At 45.6% G+C, this 20996-nt stretch overlaps 1 protein-coding gene across 1 annotated transcript in view; it reads right to left on the reverse strand.

Annotated features, from left to right (window-relative positions):
• The window catches only part of LRRC56 (leucine rich repeat containing 56), a 435597-nt gene that overhangs the window by 249428 nt on the left and 165173 nt on the right, over nucleotides 1–20996 (reverse strand). Inside the window, exon 6 of the mRNA XM_029582256.1 lies at nucleotides 3322–3418. Coding sequence (XP_029438116.1) covers nucleotides 3322–3418 — 97 coding nt within the window. The remainder of the gene's footprint in view (nucleotides 1–3321; nucleotides 3419–20996) is intronic.

Raw genomic sequence — 20996 nt, forward strand, 5'->3', positions numbered from 1 at the left:
GGCGCAGCTCCCACCTGATTGGAGGAGCGGGAGCTCAGGGAGGGTTCGTGGGCGGTCTAGGCGTTCGTGCCGCGTGGTCCCCCTTTCGTTGGTCTGCTTTTCGGGTCGGCGGGTGTCTCGGGTCGGGGGCCGCAGGCGGAGGGCAGACTGTGGCGCTGGGCGATCCGAGCAGGGCAAGGCGGCAAAGGGAACGCGCCGCTCTCGTGAGCCCTAATTTAAAGGGCAACAAAAGGCCGGCCTCCCAGGCGCCGATGCAGGGCGCAGCTCCCACCTGATTGGAGGAGCGGGAGCTCAGGGAGGGTTCGTGGGCGGTCTAGGCGTTCGTGCCGCGTGGTCCCCCTTTCGTTGGTCTGCTTTTCGGGTCGGCGGGTGTCTCGGGTCGGGGGCCGCAGGCGGAGGGCAGACTGTGGCGCTGGGCGATCCGAGCAGGGCAAGGCGGCAAACCTTCTCCAATCATCAGTAACTCCAGAAGCAACTCATGAATTGGGATCTCCACGTTCTCCTTTGGAGGCTCCATGTACTAGAGGTTATCCTCCTCCATCTGTAATGTAAGGGGGATGGCCTCAGCTATCAACCAAACAAACCCTGCAAAGGAGATGGGTTGGAGGGAAGGCCTATAAATAGACAAAGGGTTGACATTGTAAAATGAAAAAGGAAAGAAATAGGTCACATTTGTGATTGTATTTTTGTGTGTACTATATTTTTTTAAAGTTTATGCTTTAATTACTAATGTAATTCTGTTAGTCACTGTTATCTTTGAAGCACGTGTCCAATAATTTTTAAAATAAATAAATCCAATGTCTAGTCTTCCAAAGCTTCTGAGTAGCCTCCTCCCCAGGGATCAAGAGAGTTCTCCTTACTTTCGAACAAAGGATGGATCCGGTGGTGCTTGGTCCACAGCTAATGATATGGGAACCAGAGTGACTGGCCAGGTGGGCTGGGACCCTGAGGCTGCCCCTGTCCTCGGGAAAGCTTCCTCCTCCAAGGAACCATGGATGACCACCGGCCCGGTATGCAGAGGTGTTCATGCCCCACCAAGCAACAATGCCACAGAGGCCTCTGGCAATGGTGATGCTGCCAGCAGGACACAGATAAGCACCTATAAGGAACCGAGCAGCAACTCACGGAGCAATGGTACCAGTCCTGGTGCCATTGGTGTTCCAACACCAAGGCCCTGTATCATCATCTTCACTTTTTCCAGCTCCTCCTCAAAGATCACAAACACCAACACTGAGTGGGAGCCAGGAGGCATGACCACATCCTCTTTGGAGCTGAGAGGAGGATCAATGGTGGATATTTGGACCACTGGAGGTTGTGGTGAACCTCTGGGAACTGTGGATGATGAGCCTTCCTCACTACAAGATCACTTCGGGAGCTTCTCGCCAAAAGCTGGAGCATCCCTGTGCTTGGCACCATGCATTGACACACACGATGCCAATGCTTCTTCAGCATCCCAATGTTCGGCTCTGTCCTTTCCCTGTGCTGCCTGCAAGCTGAACTAAGTGGAAAAAAAAACTGGATGAATTGGACCAATTGCATTGGTGACCTTGAAACTAGCTGATTAGCATTAATGAACTAGGAAATTCAAATGTATTCCTTTAAAAAGGGTGATAACAAAGGACTCAGGAGAGAGTTACGTGTACCAACTGGAACAGACTGACATACCTCATACCCTTCCCCCTGCCCCCATGTCAGGTAAAGTGCTGTAATTGCATAACAGCAACAAGTGAGCAATCCTAAGAACAGACATTTTTATAAGGTTTGAGAATTTTAAGTTCCTATTTGTGGGGTAGTTAGAATATTTTAACAAAGTGTATCTGATATACTCTCACTGATTTTATAAAAACAGAGTATTTTCCTTTCCAAAATAATTGCTGAATATGTAATCTTTTTAACATGTGACAATTATTAATGAGCCGATACAGTAAAGCGCGGCAGCGGTTACCCTATTTTTAACCTGTTTTGGACGCACTATTTGGACGTGTAAGGCTAATCCGCGATTCAGTATCCGGTTTTACGCGTCCTTACCGCTTGCCGAAATGGACGCGTATCCGTCTCCATCCGCCGCATGTATATGATATGTTAATGATCGATTTAGCTATTCCCTCCGATACAGTAACGTGCGCCCAGATTATCGCCTTTTTAACCAGCTTATTTGCCACATCTTTAACCTGCATATTTACCGCCTACCCTGACCCTGGCATTAGTGTGGTGTTCGGTCAGCTTCGTACCGGACAGCGCCATGGACAACATGTACATTATTGCTCTGGCGCTATTTTTCATTCAGTTGAGAAATCATAGACGTCCTGAAAGAAATAGGAATGTCCATGAATGGAAGCCACGACCTCGGACGTCCAAGGTCACGGCGTCCGTTCATGGACCTTCCCACCTGTATCCAGGCATCCATGATCGGAGGCCGCGCTGCCCTGAGCGCCCGGCCGGACGTCCAAGATCGCGGCTTGGACGTCCGGCCGGGCGCTCAAGGCAATGGGGCCTACAGGCGGGAAGGTCCATGAACGGAAGCCGCGACCTCTGCATCCGTTCATGGACCTTCGCGCCTGTACCCAGGCGTCCATGATCGGAGGCCGCGCTGCCTTGAGCGCCCAGCCGGATGTCCAAGGTCACGGCTTGGACGTCCGGCCGGGCGCTCAAGGCAGCGGGGCCTACAGGCGGGAAGGTCCATGAATGGCGGGAAGGTCCATGACCGGAAGCTGTGACCTCGGACGTCCAAGGTCGCGGCGTCCGTTCGTGGACCTTCCCGCCATTCATGGACCTTCCCCCACCTGTAGGCCCCGCTGCCTTGAGCGCCCGGCCGGTCGTCCAAGGTCATGGCTTTGACGTCCGGCCGGTCAAGGCAGCAGGGTCTGTAGAAAAGAACCATCCACTTCCCTGGTGAAATGACATTTGAAATGACAGATACCGCTTCATTGCCGTGCTTTGGACGCTGCTTGGATTTGCATCTAATTTGAATACTGAATCGAGCGGCTTGTGAACCAGATGTGCGAGTGGCAAACGAGGGTGCGCCCGGTACTGCTGCACTGTTTCTTACGCGTCCTTACTGTATCGGCCTGTAAGTTTGTTGTGATAAGTCTACCCAATAGCCCCATCCTCACCCCACATCATTGGCTGTGCTGATTAAGTTCTAAAGAGATGTCTACAGCACTGATTAATTTACTCATTCAGACATCACCTAGTAACTAATAATACATAACAGACATATTCCTATCTATATTAACACGTCAGTCTGATCACTGCTAATGCTTGAACTCTTACCAGAAAGCCTCATTTTCTGTTTAAGCACTGATCTTTATTTCTACTTACTTTCAGTGAACACAATGAGGAAATACCATCTAAATCCTCCAGGCCACAGCGAGCCATTAACAGCACAGGCAGGTGGGACAAGGTGGTGCCGAGGTCCCTTAAAGAAATCAGATTGGAGAAGGTTTCATACTGAACTGAATCAGAAAGATCTTTCTTATTCCTTATTTTAAATTGCCTTTGATGATTTGCATTTATTAGACACTGAAGGCAGAGGAAATGCAAACTGGAGAACCATTCATGGACTACAAGATATCTGCAGAATATGCCCTTTTACTACACAGAGTATATTTACTCTCAAAGCTCCATCATAAGTAAATGACGTGCTGTGTATTGATTCTCCAAGCCCTGTCATGAGTACATGTAAAGTGACATGTTAGTTCTGACACAAGCGCATGCCATAATGTACATTTACTCTAAGCACTGTCATTAGCACGATGCGTTACATACATTTACTATCCCAGCTGCCACAAGTGCATGCAAAGTACTTGAGTTTACTCTCAGAACTCTGTCACAAGCGCATGCCAAGTGACAGGCATTTAATCTGAGCTTTGTATAAATTCACACTGACATTCACAAGCTCAACAGTGAGGGAGAATTTCACAAGCTCCATATTATGAATATACCAAATGACTTAATTTTTCCTCTGAGCTCATTAAAAAGTACATGTATGAGCCTCTACAAATGCAAGCCACATATGTAAAAGAGTTCGAGCTTGGTTTAATTAAGAATGGTAACATGAGACTGGCATCCTGACTTATAGATTGAAGATTTAGACAAAGACTTGCACAATAAAGGTTTCAGTTCTAGCAGCTATACACAAGTTCAGTTTGAAGCACTCAGATCAAGGTCAATCCACAGTCAAATCTTCCAGTGCATCAATCCAAACATGTACAGACAATTTACTTCACTGCCAAGAGTTTAAAGCTCTCTCACTGGGTTCTCCTGCACACAGCTCAACAGCCCCTGAATTGCCTGGAAAAAAGGGTTGTTCCTAACAATTCCTCTTGTAATCCCCAAGGACCCATCCAGATCATCAGTGATGGATTTCAAGTCTTACCTAAGATCCTATACAAATACTTTCTTATTTGTTCAGCTCTGATTTTACCAGGGCCAACCAATGGTTTGACAAGGGTGTTGCTAAAGGTTGGAAAAGAGTGTTAAGAGCTCCCCCCCCCCAAAACAAAAAAAAAAAAAAGACTTCCCATCCCAACCTCAGCCACCAACTCTAAGTCAGTCAGTCTGCAGCTTAGTGCATGGACACTTCCTCCCCACCTGTGGTCTGCATGGTGCCACCATCTTCTCTTTGAACCATGGGGCACTGTATCTCCTAAACCCTGTGTGGGTCCAACATCAGCTGTGCAGTATTAATTGATATTTGAAATGATACAGAGCTCCATAGTTTAAATAGAGAATGTTTCAACCATAATGACTGTAGCAGGGAAGAAGTGCCTGTGCATGAAGCTGCAGCGCAACCAGCTTCAGATACATATATATATATTTATTTATTTATTTAATGTCTCTTATATACCGATGTCCGTTTGCACATCGCATCGGTTCACAGTAAAACATGAACTTTATGGGCGAAGCCCATAAAGTTCATGTTTTACATATATATATATATATATATATATATTACTATATCATTATTAAAAGGTGGGACGGTATCAGAGAAACATGTGCAAGGATTTTAATCCACTGTCTCTTCCCCGCAATGGGCTTCGACAGTATCAGCATTTTAAACACCACAATCATGTACCATCACTCTTCCTAGCACTCTATCCAAAACCTTTATTTATAAACCTCTCAAAATGTACCAAATTGCAGGAAAGAGAATGCTAAGTGAAAAATTCAGATCATGCATTATCAGGCACTTAAACTAGGTAGCAGGGGTGGCAGCCAGTGAATTTGGTATGTCAACCTAAAGCAAAAAAGCAGAAAAGGTGACTATGAAGAGCTGCTGGAAAGCTAGAACTATGAATATTCATAGTATGGGCAACAAAATCCCAAACCTGCAGACCCTAATGGTGGAGGCGGACTTGGGCATTGCTGTTGTTTTGGAGACATAGTTCACAGATTCTCATGATTGGGATACAGCCATCCCAGACTAACTGTTAAAGGACAGAGAAGACAGAAAAGGGGGAGGAGTATCTCTATGTCAAAAACAATATCCAAACAACTGAATTGCAAGGGACATGGAGTAGAGCAGCAGCATTATGGACCATCCCAAATAAAGATGATAGTGCTTTCATTTTTACTGATGTGATCTACAGGCTACAGACAAATAGAAGAACTGTACGGAGAACTCATCAAAGACATCCAAAAGTTGGGAAAGAAGGGTGAGGTATTGTGTTCATTGGAGATTTTAATCTGTGGGATGTGGACTGGAGTATCCCCTTCTGCGGAATCTAGGAGAAGTAGAGAGATTGTTTGATCTTCAAGGGGCTCTGCTCAAACAAATGGTTTTGGAACCCACAAGAGAGGTGTGATACTCCCACCTAGTGCTCTAATGTTCGGATAGGGGCTCACCTGAGCACTAGTGATCATATGTTATGGTTTGATTTTGCAAATAGCATACAGAAAATTCACTCAAAGATCGAGTATTGAATTTCAAATTCATGGACTTTATCAACATGGGGATGTACGAGGAGAAAGAACTGGGAGAAAGCAAAATTGCTTACCTGTAATAGGTGTTATCCCAGGACAGCAGGATGTAGTCCTCACATATGGGTGACATTAGTGGACAGAGCTCTAACACTGAAAACTGTCAAAGTTTCTAGAAACTTTTGGCTGACACACTGAGCATGCCCAGCATGCCATGATCCCTCGAGCCACAGGGGTCTCCCTTCAGTCTCGTTTGTAGCAATAAGCGTTAGCAAAAATAAAATAAAATGTATCTGACCCAACTCCATGGGGTGGTGGGAGGGTTTCATGAGGACTACATCCTGCTGTCCTGGGATAACACCTATTATAGGTAAGCAATTTTGCTTTATCCCAGGACAAGCAGGATGATAGTCCTCATATATGGGTGATTAGCAAGCTCCAGGCTGAGTCATTCTTGTATTGGACCAACAGCAAACAACTTGTGCAACGGGCACAACAACTGGGGTACTGTTGGAAAAAATGAGGCAGCCTGAAATCACAGTAGGTTGGATGTAGAAGGAGTTGGGATTATGCTGGAAAGACGTTCTTTAAGACAAATTGTCCATAGGCTGAATCTTGTCGTCCTTCCTTGTCCAAACAATAATGAGCTGCAAAAGTGTGAAGAGAACTCCATGCTGCAGCTTTACACATGTCAGCTATTGGTACTGAATGATAGTGTGCTACTGAGGTTGACATTGCTCTTACTGAATGCGCCTTTACTCGCCCCTGGAGAGGAAAGTCTGCTTTTCATAGCAGAACTCTATACAATCTATAAGCCAGTTAGAGAGAGTTTGTTTGCCCACTGCTTTACCCGGTTTGTTTTTATCAAAAGAAACAAAGAGCTGAGTGGATTTCCTATGGATTGCAGTGCTGTCTAGGTAATATGCAAGTGCACGTTTACAGTCTAAGGTGTGCAAAGCCCTCTCACCTTGGTGAGAGTGAGGTCTTGGGATGAATGTGGGCAAGACTATGGACTGATTCAAGTGGAATTCCGTAACAACCTTGAGCAGGAACCTTGGGCGTGTATGGAGTACCACTCGGTCATGTAGGAATCTTGTATAGCGTGAGTATGTGACAAGTGCTTGTAACTCACTAACCCTTCTAGCAGATGTAATAGCTACTAGGAAGAGAACCTTCCATGTAAGAAATTTGACATCGCAGGAATCCATGGGTTCAAAGGAAGAATGCACGAGTCTTGTTAGTACCACATTAAGGTCCCATTCCGTGACTGGTGGTCGTAACGGGGGTTTAAGGTGAATTAAGCCTCATAAACCTACTGAGAAGGGGTTGTGCTGATATCGGTGCATCCCCTACTGTATAATGGTAAGCTGAGATAGCACTTAGATGTACCCTTACTGACATGGTCTGGAGACCAGAGTCTGAAAGGTGCCAAAGATAGTCTAATAAAGATGCTGTGGGGCAGGAAAAGGGGTCAATACTTTTCTGTGCACACCACATGGTGAATCTTTTCCACTTAGAACGATAGGTTTTTCTTGTGGAAGGTTTACGTGAAGCTACAAGCACTTGAGAGACATTAGTTGAAAGACTGAGTGGTTGCATGATCAAGCTTTAAACATCCAGGCTGTTAGAGATAAGGATTGAAGGTTGGGATGGTGCAACCTACCCTAATCCTGAGTTATGAGAGTGGGAGCTGTACCCAGGTGAATTGGTTCTCTGATCGAGAGGTCGAGACGTATGGGAAACCATACTTGTCGAGGCCAATACGGGGCTCTGAGTATCACTGACCCTTTGTCCTGTTTTAGCTTCTCTAATGTTTTGGTTATTAGCGGTATTGGGGGATACGCATATAGAAGACCTGAGTTCCAGGGGCGAGCAAAGGCTTCCTTGGCTAACTGGTTTCCATGTTTGTGAAGGGAGTAGAATTTGTCCACTTTGTGATTCAGTAAAGGTCTGCTGTTGGTTGACCCCAATCTGCTGGTCACTACTACAGGATCCAGGGACCACTTGTGAGGATGGAACTGACGCCTGAGGCGGTCTGCAACTACGTTGTATATGCCTGCTAGATAAGTAGCCCGGAGAAACATGGAATGTGTCAGGGCGCAGTCCCAAATCTGTGCGGCTTCTTGACAAACTAGATACAAGCCCGTACCTCCCTGTTTGTTCAGGTACCACATGGTTACTGTGTTTATTTTTTATTTAAAGTTTTTCTATACCGGCATTCGTGATTAAAAATCACATCATGCTGGTTTACATATAACAGGGGGAGTGCGTCAAATAACAGAACATTAACAAGTGCGAAGGTCATAAAGTTGTCCGTCTGTATAAGAACAGTCTTGTGTGAAAGGCTATCCTTGAGCATAAGATATATCTCGAAGCTCCAGGAAATTAATTTGAAATGCTGCTTCGATGTTTCTCCAAGTACCTTGAGTTTGGAGATTGCCTATGTGTGCTCCCCAACCTAAGGTGGATGCATCTGTATTTAAAGTTACTTGTGGAACTGGTTGTTGGAAGGGTAGGCCTTTGCGCAAGTTGTTCGTGTTGGCCCACCAGAGGAGAGAGGAACGTAGTTGGTGGGTTATTTGAATTGGAGACGACAGTGGTTGAATGGCTTGTATCCACTGTGATCTTAATGTCCATTGGGTTATTCTTATGGCTAATCTGGCCATAGGAGTGACATGAACTGTGGAGGCCATGTGGCCGAGCAGAGTTAGAAACTGATGGGCTGTCACATATTTCTTTGTGTGCAGAAATTTTGCTAATGAGAAGAGTGTCTCTGCGCGGTCCTCTGGGAGGAAGGCTGTTAATATTATGGTGTTCAACTCTGCTCCGATGAATTGTAGTAGGCAAGATGATATGAGGTGGGATTTCTGGTAGTTGATTAGGAATCCCAACGAGTTGAGCAGATTGATTGTGAGCTCCTTCCTTTGACTGGCTTTTGATGAGCCAGTCGTCCAGGAAGGAAAAACATGTACACTTTCTTTGTGAAAATGAGCTGCTGCTACCGCTAGGCACTTTGTGAATACTCGGGGTGCTGAGGTAAGTCCAAATGGCAGAACCCGGTATTGGAAATGCTAATGACCCACCAGGAAACGCAGAAACTTGTGATGAGGAGGGAATATTGGAATGTAAGTGTAAGCTTCTTGCAGATCCAGAGAACAGAGCCAGATTTTGCTTGAAGAAGGGGAAGCATGGTGCCTAATGAGACCATTCTGAATTTTCTTTCTGCAGAAATTTGTTGAGATTGCGGAGGTCTAAGATGGGACGTAGGCCTCCTGTTTTCTTTGGAATGAGGAAATAACGGGAGTAGAATCCTCTGCCCTGCTGAGGTCGGGGAACTGGTTCCACAGCCCCGGCTCTCAGAAGGGTGGATAATTCTGTTTTCAGGAGAGTGATATGATCTTTGTGTATCCAAAGAGACTTTGGTGGAGAGTCGTTTGGTACTGTGAGAAAATCCAGTTGGTAACCATGTGTTATAATGGATAGTACCCATTGATCTGTTGTGATGTTTGACCAATTAGGTTGGAAGAAAGAGACCCGACCTCCCACTGGTAGATGTGGGATCGGGATGGTGGAGTGGCTGCTGTCCTCTGGCGGGTTCTCAAAATCCTGATGCTGGGCCTGTCTGAGGAGGAGATTGAGGCCTAGGTGCCCTCAGTTGCCTAGGCTGACTTCTTTGTGCAGATCTGGCTGCCCTACCACGGGGTACTGGTGGATAATACCTCCGTGGTCGGTAATAAGGTTTTCTGGTGTCCTTTCTTAATGTTCTACGTGCGGAAGATGGTGCTTAAGAACATAAGAAATTGCCATGCTAGGTCAGACCAAGGGTCCATCAAGCCCAACATTCTGTTTCCAACAGAGGCCAAACCAGGCCACAAGAACCCGGCAATTACCCAAACACTAAGAAGATCCCATGCTACTGATGCAATTAATAGCAGTGGCTATTCCCTAAGTAAATGTGATTAATAGCAGTTAATGGACTTCTCCTCCAAGAAATTATCCAAACCTTTTTTGAACCCAGCTACACTAACTGCACTAACCACATCCTCTGGCAACAAATTCCAGAGCTTTATTGTGCGTAGAGTGAAAAAGAATTTTCTCCGCTTAGTCTTAAATGTGCTACTTGCTAACTTCATGGAATGCCCCCTAGTCCTATTATTCGAAAGTGTAAATAACCGAGTCACATCCACTCGTTCAAGACCTTTCATGATCTTAAAGACCTCTATCATATCCCCCCTCAGCCGTCTTCTCCAAGCTGAACAGCCCTAACTACCGTATTTTTCACACTATAAGACGCACCTGACCATAGGACGCACCTAGGATTTAGAGGAGGAAAATTAAGAAAAAAAAAAATTCTGTCCCCATGATGGGCTCTCCCCCCTGGTGGCCGTCCGTGGGATTTTTTTTTTGTTTTGTTTTTTTATAGTAAGGCAGAGAACATCCACACAGGTACTCACACTCACTGGTTTTCTGTCCCTCACATACATACATAGGCTCTTTCACATTCACTAGCTCTCTTCACATATACACATACCCACAGACAATCACACACTCAGACTCTCCCTCATACACATCTCTCTCACACCAGTTATTTTAAACTTTCATGACTGCTCCAGAGTTCAATAATAAATAGTCAGGGCTATATTACATTGATTAGGAGAGCAATTGCTCCTAATATTTCAACAGGTAGTCACTTAATCAGCACAGGCAGTAATTCTATTTGCTGGTCTGTGTCATGTGTCCTCCATCCCAGGCAGTATACCACCCCCATGACCCTCCAATACATCCAAACCACAACGAGTGAAGTTCTTACTTTGGACTGCAAGTGAGAGCCTCCGACGGCAGAGCCCGAGCTCCCCGCCGGTTCCGGGTGCATCTCACTGCGAGGGTCGCCGCGGCGCAGGTCAGTCATCACTTGTTTGAACCGCGTGGGCTACGGAGGCCCCTCCAGTTCAAACAGATCCCTGCCAGTCTGCTGTTCCCGCGGTGCAGCTTGCTGCGAGGGTCGCCGCGGCGCAGGTCAAATGCCAGCCATCTGAACTGGAAGGGCCTCCATAGCCCATGCAGGTCAAACAGGTGATGTCTGACCTGCGCCGCGGCGACCCTCACAGCAAGCTGCACCGCGGGAACAGCAGACCGGCAGGGATCTGTTTGAACTGGAGGGGCCTCCGTAGCCCATGCAGGTCAAACAGGTGATGTCTGACCTGCGCCGCGGCGACCCTCGCAGCAAGATGCACCGCGGGAACAGCAGACCGGCAGGGAGCTCAAGTTCCGCCGGCAGAATACACACGCCTACACCACCATGCTGATTGGGCGGAGTTGGGAGGAGGCGGGGGACGGCGCGCGAGAGGGAGAGCTGCTACATTCGCTCCATAAGACGCACCCACATTTTCTCCCCATTTTTTGGGGAAAAAAAGTGCGTCTTATGGAGCGAAAAATACGGTACTTCAGCCTTTCCTCATAGGGGAGCTGTTCCATCCCCTTCATCATTTTGGTTGCCCTTCTGTGTACCTTCTCCATCGCAACTATATCTTTTTTGAGATGCGGCGACCAGAATTGTACACAGTATTCAAGGTGTGGTCTCACCATGGAGCGATATAGAAGCATTATGACATTTTCTGTTTTATTAACCATTCCCTTCCTAATAATTCCTAACATTCTGTTTGCTTTTTTTGACTGTTACAGCACACTGAGCCGACGATTTTAAAGTATTATCCACTATGATGCCTAGATCTTTTTCCTGGGTGGTAGCTCCTAATATAGAACCTGACATCGTGTAACTATAGCAAGGATTATTTTTCCCTATCTGCAACACCTTGAACTTGTCCACATTAAATTTCACCTGCCATTTGGATGCCCAGTCTTCCAGTCTTGCAAGGTCCTCCTGCAATTTATCACAGTCTGCTTGTGATTTAACTACTCAGAATAATTTTGTATCATCCGCAAATTTGATACCTTCACTCGTCGTATTCCTTTCCAGATCATATATATATATCTATCTCTCTCTCTCTTTATATATATATATATACATATATGTATATATACACACATGTATATACATATATACACCTTCCCTCCCCCTCCCTCCCCATGCGCTAGTTTCGCTGTAACAGTGCATACTGCTACTGTTCCTAGTTATGTTTATGTTATATTATCCTCCCTTGTTCATTGTAAGACATATGTTGTCATTGTTTTCTACTTGTTATAATGTAAACCGGAGTGATAAGTAATTCTGTTACCTGAACTTTGCTATAAAAAAAGTTATAAATAAATAAATATATATATACTGAAAAGCACCGGTCCAAGTACAGATCCCTGAGGCACTCCACTGTTTACCCTTTTCCACTGAGAAAATTGACCATTTAATCCTACTCTCTATTTCGTGTCTTTTAACCAGTTTGTAATCCACGAAAGGACATCGCCTCCTATCCCATGACTTTTTAGTTTTCGTAGAAGCCTCTCATGAGGACTTTGTCAAATGCCTTCTGAAAATCCAAATACACTACATCTACCGGTTCACCTTTATCCACATGTTTATTAACCCCTTCAAAAAAATGAAGCTGATTTGTTTGGCAAGACTTCCCTTGGGTAAATCCGTGTTGACTGTGTTCCATTAAATCATGTCTTTCTATATGCTCTACGATTTTGATCTTGAGAATAGTTTCCACTATTTTTCCCGGCACTGAAGTTAGGCTCACTGGTCTATAGTTACCCGGATCACCCCTGGAGCCTTTTTTAAATATTGGGGTTACATTGGCCACCCTCCAGTCTTCAGGTACAATAGATGATTTTAATGATAGGTTACAAATTTAAACTAATAGATCAGACATTTCATTTTTGAGTTCCTTCAGTACCCTAGGATGCATACAATCCGGTCCAGGTGATTTGCTACTCTTTAGTTTGTCAATCTGGCCTACTACATCTTCCAGGTTCACAGTGATTTCGTTCAGTTCGTCTGACTCATCACCCCTGAAAACCATCTCCGGAACTGGTATCTCCCCAATATCCTCATTAGTAAACACGGAAACAAAGAATTCATTTTCTGCAATGGCCTTATCTTCCCTAAGAGCCAGAGGATGTGGTTAGTGCAGTTAGTATAGCTGTGTTTAAAAAAGGATTGGATAAGTTCTTGGAGGAGACGTCCATTACCTGCTATTAAGTTCACTTAGAGAATAGCCACTGCCATTAGTAATGGTAACATGGAATAGACTTAGTTTTTGGGTACTTGCCAGGTTTTTATGGCCTGGTTTAGCCACTGTTGGAAACTGGATGCTGGGCTTGATGGACCCTTGGTCTGACCCAGTATGGCATTTTCTTATGTTCTTAACCCCTCAGTCATCTAATGGTCCAACAGACTCCCTCACAGGTTTCTTGCTTTGGATATATTTTAAAAAGTTTTTATTATGAGTTTTTGGCTCTATGGCCAACTTCATTTCAAATTCTCTCTTCGCCTGTCTTATCAATGTTTTACACTTAGCTTGACAATGCTTATGTTTTATCCTATTTTCTTCAGATGGATCCTTCTTCCAATTTTTGAAGGATGTTTTTTTGGCTAAAATAGCCTCTTTCACCTCACCTTTTAACCATGACGGTAATCGTTTTGCTTTCCTTCCACCTTTCTTAATGTGTGGAATACATATGGACTGCGCCTCTAGGATTGTATTTTTAAACAATGTCCAAGCCTGTTGAACACTTAACCTTTGCAGCTGCACCTTTCAGTTTTTTTCTTACTATTTTCCTCATTTTATCAAAGTTTCCTTTTGAAAATTTAGTGTTAGAGCTGCAGATTTACTCATTGTCCCCCTTCCAGTTATTAGTTTAAATTTGATCATGTTATGATCACTGTTGCCAAGTGGCCCCACCACTGTTACCTCCCTCACCAAATCCTGCGTTCCACTAAGAATTAAATCTAAAATAGCTCCCTCTCTTGTTGGTTCCTGAACCAATTGCTCCATGAAGCAATCATTTATTACATCCAGGAACTTTATGTCTCTAGCAAGTCTTGATGTTACATTTACCCAGTCAATATTGGGGGTAATTGAAATCTCCCATTATTATTGCACTGCCAAATTGGTTTGCTTCCCTGATTTCTCTTAGCATTTCTAAGACCATTTTGTCCAGTTGGACAGTAGTATACTTCTATCACTATACTCTTACCCAACACACATGGGATTTCTACCCATTTAGATTCTACTGAGCATTTAGTCTCTTGTATGATCTTTATCCTGTTGGACTCTAGACCCTCCCGGACATAAAGTGCCATACCCCCGCCAAGTTGATCCTCCCTAACACTGCGATATAATTTGTACCCTGATATAGCACTGTCCCATTGGTTATCCTCCTTCCACCAAGTTTCTGTGATGCCATGTCCATCATCATTTGCTGCTGGACGCTAACTCTCCCATCTTACTTCTTAGACTTCTGGCACTGGCATACAGACATTTCTCAAAGTGTGTTTTTTGTTTGTTTTAACAACCTGCTTTTCAGTTGTTTGGGATAATTCGGAAATCATTAGCTCTGGTGATTTTTTACATATAGGCATATGGACTATGTTTGCTTTTAATGGAACCTCTCTGTTGGGATGCCCTAACTCTCCTGTTTCATTAGTATCCTTCAAGGATACATTTCTCCGTACCATGCACTGCTGAGTGACTGTTGGCTTTCCCCCTTTTTCTAGTTTAAAAGCTGCTCTATCTCCTTTTTGAAAGTTAGTGCCAGCAGCTTGGTTCCACTCTGGTTAAGGTGGAGCCCATCCTTTCGGAAAAGTCTCCCCTTTCCCCCAAAAGTTTCCCCAGTTCCTTACAAAGCTGAATACTCTTCCCTGCACCATCGTTTCATCCATGCATTGAAACTCTGGAGCTCTACCTGCCTCTGTGGACCTGCACGTGGAACAGGAAGCATTTCAGAGAATGCCACCTTGGAGGATCTGGATTTTAGCTCCCTACCTAAAATCCTAAATTTGGCTTCCAGAAACTCTCTCCCACATTTTCCTATGTCGTTGGTGCCCACATGTACCACGACAGCTGGCTCCTCCCCAGCACTGTCTATAATCCTATCTAAGTGACGCGTGAAGTCTGCCACCTTCGCACCAGGCAGGCAAATTACCAGGCGGTCCTCACGTCCACCAGCCACCCTGCTATCTACATTTCTATTAAGTGAATCACCAACTATGATGGCCGGCCTAACTGAGGACAAGTCTGCCAGGGTTATTGCCCGGGAGGGCAATAGCCCTGGGAGACTTGTCCTCAGTGCGAGAAGACAATACATCACCTGGAGAGCAGGTCCTTGCTACAAGATCACTTCCTGCTACACCAGGATGATGTTCTCCTACTGGGAGACCTTTCTGATCCAAGGCAGCACTACGGCTGCCAGACTGGATTTGGGACTTGGCTACTATGTCCCTGAAGGTCTCATCAATGTACCTCTCTCTCTCCCTCAGCTCCTCCAAGTCTGTTACTCTAGCCTCCAGAGATCTGATTCGTTCCCTGAGAGCCAGAAGCTCTTTGCACCGAGTGCACACATACAATCTCTCACCGGCAGGTAAAATAAATCATACATGTGACACTCCATGCAAAAGATTGTTGGAACAGCAGAGAGTTGGTGCAGAGTTTCAGAGTGATCTTAACTGTGCCACTGCATCTTGAGCTTTACCCCCCAAAAGCACAAGGCAGATTTGCTAACTTTTCCTGAACCTCAGGCCTGAGGTCAGAGGCCTTCAGCCAGGCCCATCTACGGGCACGAATCCCGGTTGCAGCCATCCTGGATGAGGTTTCAAAACTATCATATGCTGCATGAACTTCATGCTTGCCTGCTTCTAGGCCCTTGTGTATGATGTTATTCACTGAGTCTTGGTACTGTTGAGGTAAGGACTCCGTTTTTGCATCTTCTTCCAGAGATTGCATTGATACTGAGTCATATATGCTCGACTCTAATCCAGATGTATGTGCTATCACGGAAACCTGGTTAAAAAGCACCGACACCCCATTGATAAACCAGTTACCTATACACCTTTATGACATCTTCTCAATTACAAGACCCAAAAAAAGAGGGGGTGGTCTGCTTCTAGCAACCAAGAAAGAACTGAATCTTAGACAACAACCTGTCAAGACCTCCTCCAAAAAACTAGAACTCAGATTGTTCAAGGCAAAACATATTCAAATTCTCCTTGTTTACGCTCCACCAGGATCACTAGACTCCGATGCCTCACCCCTTGTAGAAACCATTGCTAAATACATTAACGTTGACTCACCTGCCATGATTCTGGGGGACTTCAATCTCATGTTGATGCCTCCCCGATCTCCCCCAGCTGCGAAACCTTCTTATCCACTCTCCAGGCAATGGGCTTCGAACAAATCAATAAACCTACCCATAAAGCTGGACACACACTAGACCTCATCTTCCTAAACTCACACTTATCATACACTAACACTCCAGACTGCACCCCAGTCCCTTGGTCCGACCATTCTCTTATATCAGCTACTCTCACGACTCGAGGAAACCCCTCTCAACCACAACCACACTCCACCATTCATCTCAGAAGAAAGTGTACCTCCGATATTCTAAGTGAACATCTTTCCAAGGAACTCCCTAAGCTAGACACCTCTAACCCCAACTCAGCCCTTCTATCCTGGCACAATATCACGGAGTCTATAGCCAACAAACTTTGCCCCAAAGAGATGAAAACCATCAATTGGACTCAAAAAAGGAAGCAACCTTGGTACTCACCGGAACTTAAACGAATGAAGCAAGACCTCCGACACAAGGAAGGCTCTTGGCGGAAGTCCCCTAACTCCACAACTATGTCCGACTACAAACGAAACATGCATCTTTATAGGAATTCTCTTCTACAAGCAAAAAAAGACTATTATGCCAGCAGAATCCATGATATTCAACATGATGCGAGGGCCCTGTTTTCCTACGTATCTCAACTCACTAAACCCTCTGCCCCTACCATTCCTGACGATCAGGCTCAATCCAAAGCCAATGAACTCGCACTCTTCTTTCAGGAGAAAATCGCAAACACACTAGCACTCCTCCCTACTAACCCAACACCACCAGCTCTTAACTTCACCACCACATGCCCCCCCAAAGCCACCTTAAATTCCTTCGAACCCACCACCCCTCTGGAGATAGAATCAACTCTCAAGAAGCTGAAACCATCCAGCCACCCGTTGGACCACATCCCAATGAAACTTCTGCTCCTCATTCCAGACACCATCTCCAGATCACTGGCTGACATCATTAACTGCTCCCTAGCCCAAGGAGTATACCCAGACGACCTTAAAACAGTATCTATTAAACCTCTCTTGAAGAAACCCAACCTGGACACTAATGAGCTCTCCAACTTCCGACCCATATCCAACCTCCCGCTGCTAGCAAAACTCACCGAGAAGGTGGTGAACACTCAGCTTTCAGACTACCTGGAGGAACACAAAATCCTATACCCCTCCCAGTATGGCTTCCGCAAGTCTTCCAGTACCAAAACCCTCCTCATCTTGCTAACAGACCACATCCTCATGGGCCTAGATAAAGGGACTTCATTCCTGCTAGTTCTCTTAGACATCTCCGCGGCATTTGACACCGTGAACCATAGCATCCTCCTCAATCGTCTCTCAGACATTGGATTATCTGGATACGCCTTTCAATGGTTCAGCTCATTCCTCAACAATAGAAGCTCCAAGATCACTATCAATAATAAAGAATCTCCTAACTTCAAATCTACTCTAGGTGTCCCCAAGGCTCCTCTCTATCCCCCACCCTTTTCAATATCTACCTACTGCCTCTTTGCCAGCTGCTCACTAACCTTAACCTAATTCACTACTTATATGCCGACGACGTTCAGATCCTGATCCCAATAAAAGAATCCCTTCCTAAAACGCTCTCCTTCTGGGAGAACTGCCTTAAGTCCATCAACCACTTACTCACCAGCCTGAACCTAGTCCTCAATGCAGCCAAAACAGAAATCCTTCACATCTCCACCGACCTATCTACCAGCCATGATCAGACAACCTGTATTCCTCAGACCACTCAAGTTAGAGATTTAGCAGTCACCATCGATAACCATTTGAACCTAAAAAAATCAATCAACAATATTACGAAGGATTGTTTCTTCAAGCTTCAAGTCTTGAAAAGACTCAAACCCCTCCTCCATCTCCAGGACTTCAGAACTGTCCTTCAGTCAACAATATTCTCCAAAACTGACTATTGTAACACTCTCCTCTTAGGACTCCCGATCTCTGCCACCAGACCACTACAGATGCTCCAGAACTCAGCAGCCAGGATATTAACCAACACCAACCGGAGAACTCATATCACTCCTATACTCAGAAACTTACACTGGCTTCCTATTAAATACAGAATTCTGCACAAAGCACTCACCATTATCCACAAATCCATACACAACCAACTACCTCTAGACCTTCAGATCCCACTCAAACTATACACATTTGCAAGACCCATCAGAGCGGCACACAAAGGAACCCTTCAAGTCCCCCCAACTAAATCCTCCCGTCTAACCTCCACGAAAGAACGGGCATTCTCCACTGCTGGCCCCATCATCTGGAACAACCTGCCGACCGATCTAAGACTGGAACCCTGCCTGATCACCTTCCGAAAAAAACTCAAGACTTGGCTTTTCATCCAAGCCTTCCCTTAAGCCTAACATTGCAACAGTGCTTTCATTTAGCCCAATCGACTAAATGACTGACCCAGCCACTGTACATTCATATGTTCGCATTCTCCAGTTTTCTCTGTCCTTTATTTCCTGGCTACCCTAGCCCCCAAGTTCATTCTCCCTGTTATTTGTACCTGCGCTTCGGCCTTCCTGTTATATGGTTATGTTCAGTTAATCCCTATGTTTGATGTAAACCGGCCTGATATGAAGCTTGTCATGAAGTTCGGTATAGAAAAATAATAAATAAATAAATATATAGTTGATATGACGCTATCCTGGACACAAGCATTGAGCCTTGAAAAACCTTCCTGCCAAGAGTATCTAAGAACTTTTGCTCCTTGCCAGGAGGTGTCGAGGAGTGTGGACGTATCCTCTTTGACTTCTTTTGGGCAGATTCTACCATCACAGATTGGTGTGGGAGTTGGGCCTTTTGGTAACCTGGGATATGTTGTACCAGGTAGGTGGCATCCATCCTCTTGTTCACCGGTGGGATTGAACATGGGTGCTCCCACAGCGTATGCTGTAGGTCAACCAGGACTTCATGGACCGGTATTGCTAAAACTACCTTAGGAGGATCTACAAATTTCAAAACCTCTACTGTCTTTTGCCTGGTGTCTTCTTCTGCCACTAGCTGAAAAGGAATCGTGTCAGCCATCTCCTTTACAAAATTTGAAAAAGGAGAGGTCCTCTGGTGGCAATTTCCTCCTTTCTTCAGGCGGGGATGGCTCAAACAGGACATCTTCTGATTAGGAATTGGTATCTCCCTCCTCCCAGGTATCTGATGAAGGGTGTCGTGGAGGAGTAGAGCGAGGTATAAACAAAGGCATCAACAGCATCGCTGGAGGAGAAAATGGCATCGATGGAGATATCTGCATTCTCGGCTGAGAAATTCCAGACAGCCCTGGAATGGGTTCGGGCATCGGAGAAGCTCCAGAGGCGTCGTATTCACTCATGGGAATCGGCATTTTTTATGCCGCTGGTTGTATCGGGAAAGCACCGATGAAGGCATCGAGCTTCGATAGTATTGGAGCGAAGACTTAAAGGTCCGGCGCTGGCATTGGCAGTGGTATCTGTGCCGGCATCAGTAGTGGCATTGGTGGCTGAGATGGCGTCAGTGCAGGCAGCGGCACCAATAGTTGAAGGTCGCTGAGAGCTTCTATGACTGCCTGGTGGATGAAACCGTCCAGTTCCTCCCGTATAGCTGGTGAGGTCAGAGCAGCTATAGGGGGTGGCAGAAAAGGCGGAACCGGCTCTTCTACAGGGCCCTGTGGTAGCTCGGTACCCGGCACAGTTACCGGTGGGGATCGCCTTGGAGTGAGAGGCGTCAAGGGTATTGATGGCTCTTCCACTTGAGACTTCTTCGGCGATGGTTCCACTGGCATTGACGGAGTTCCCGGAATAGATACGACATCGGGTGTCGACGTCCGATGACTATGACGATGCTTCTCCCGATGTTCGGTGCTTTTCTTCTCAAGGACCGATGTAGATTTTTACCGATGGCCGGGATGGAGTCTGTGATAATTGGTCACCGGAGCCATCAGGGCAATGTTTTCAGACAACTAACTTTTTAGCCCCTCTAGCCGGAGATGACTGAGTAGATGTTGATGTTAATAGCTGCATATGGAAGAGATGTTCCATCTTTAAGACGGGCTTGCCTCCCTTGGCCGTCATTTCGGCGCATTGTGGACAGGAGGAAACATCATGAGATACGCCCAAGCACAGCACACACTCGACATGCGGGTTGGTGATAGACAGTGCGAGGGCAGTTCGGGCATTTTTTTTTAAACCCATAGCCATTACGAAGGCCGGACAGCCGTCAATGACCTGACAGAAAAATTCTGTTTAACCGGAATCGACCAGGAAAAAACAAGAATTCACTGACCGGTGGAGACGGAGAACTCTATTAAGGGGATTAATTGAGAAATTTTTAAACTTTTTCTCTGAGAATATCGTGTGAGAAAACTCACACAGGCTCCTTCACCGCAATGCTAACTGCAGCGCGGAAAAATGAAGACTGAAGGGAGACCCCTGTGGCTCGAGGGATCATGGCATGCTGGGCATGCTCAGTGGACTCAGTGTGCCAGTCAAAAGTTTCTAGAAACTTTGACAGAAAGTTTTCCGCGATAGGGCTCCGTCCACCGACGTCACCCATATGTGAGGACTATCATCCTGCTTGTCCAGGGATAAAATGGGTGAGGTGGAACAACAGTGGGCCAAGTTAAAAGGAACTAGTACAAAGGTAACACTATATGTTAGAAAACATAGAAATGACGGCAGAAGAAGACCAAACAGCCCATCCAGTCTGCCCAGCACGCTTTCGCACTTTTTTTTTCTCATACTTATCTGTTACTCTTTATTTATTTATTTTATTTTTAACTTTTTTATGCTGACGTTCCTGTAAAAA

This window comes from Rhinatrema bivittatum, chromosome 17 (assembly GCF_901001135.1).
Source record: "Rhinatrema bivittatum chromosome 17, aRhiBiv1.1, whole genome shotgun sequence".
Lineage (NCBI taxonomy): Eukaryota > Metazoa > Chordata > Amphibia > Gymnophiona > Rhinatrematidae > Rhinatrema > Rhinatrema bivittatum.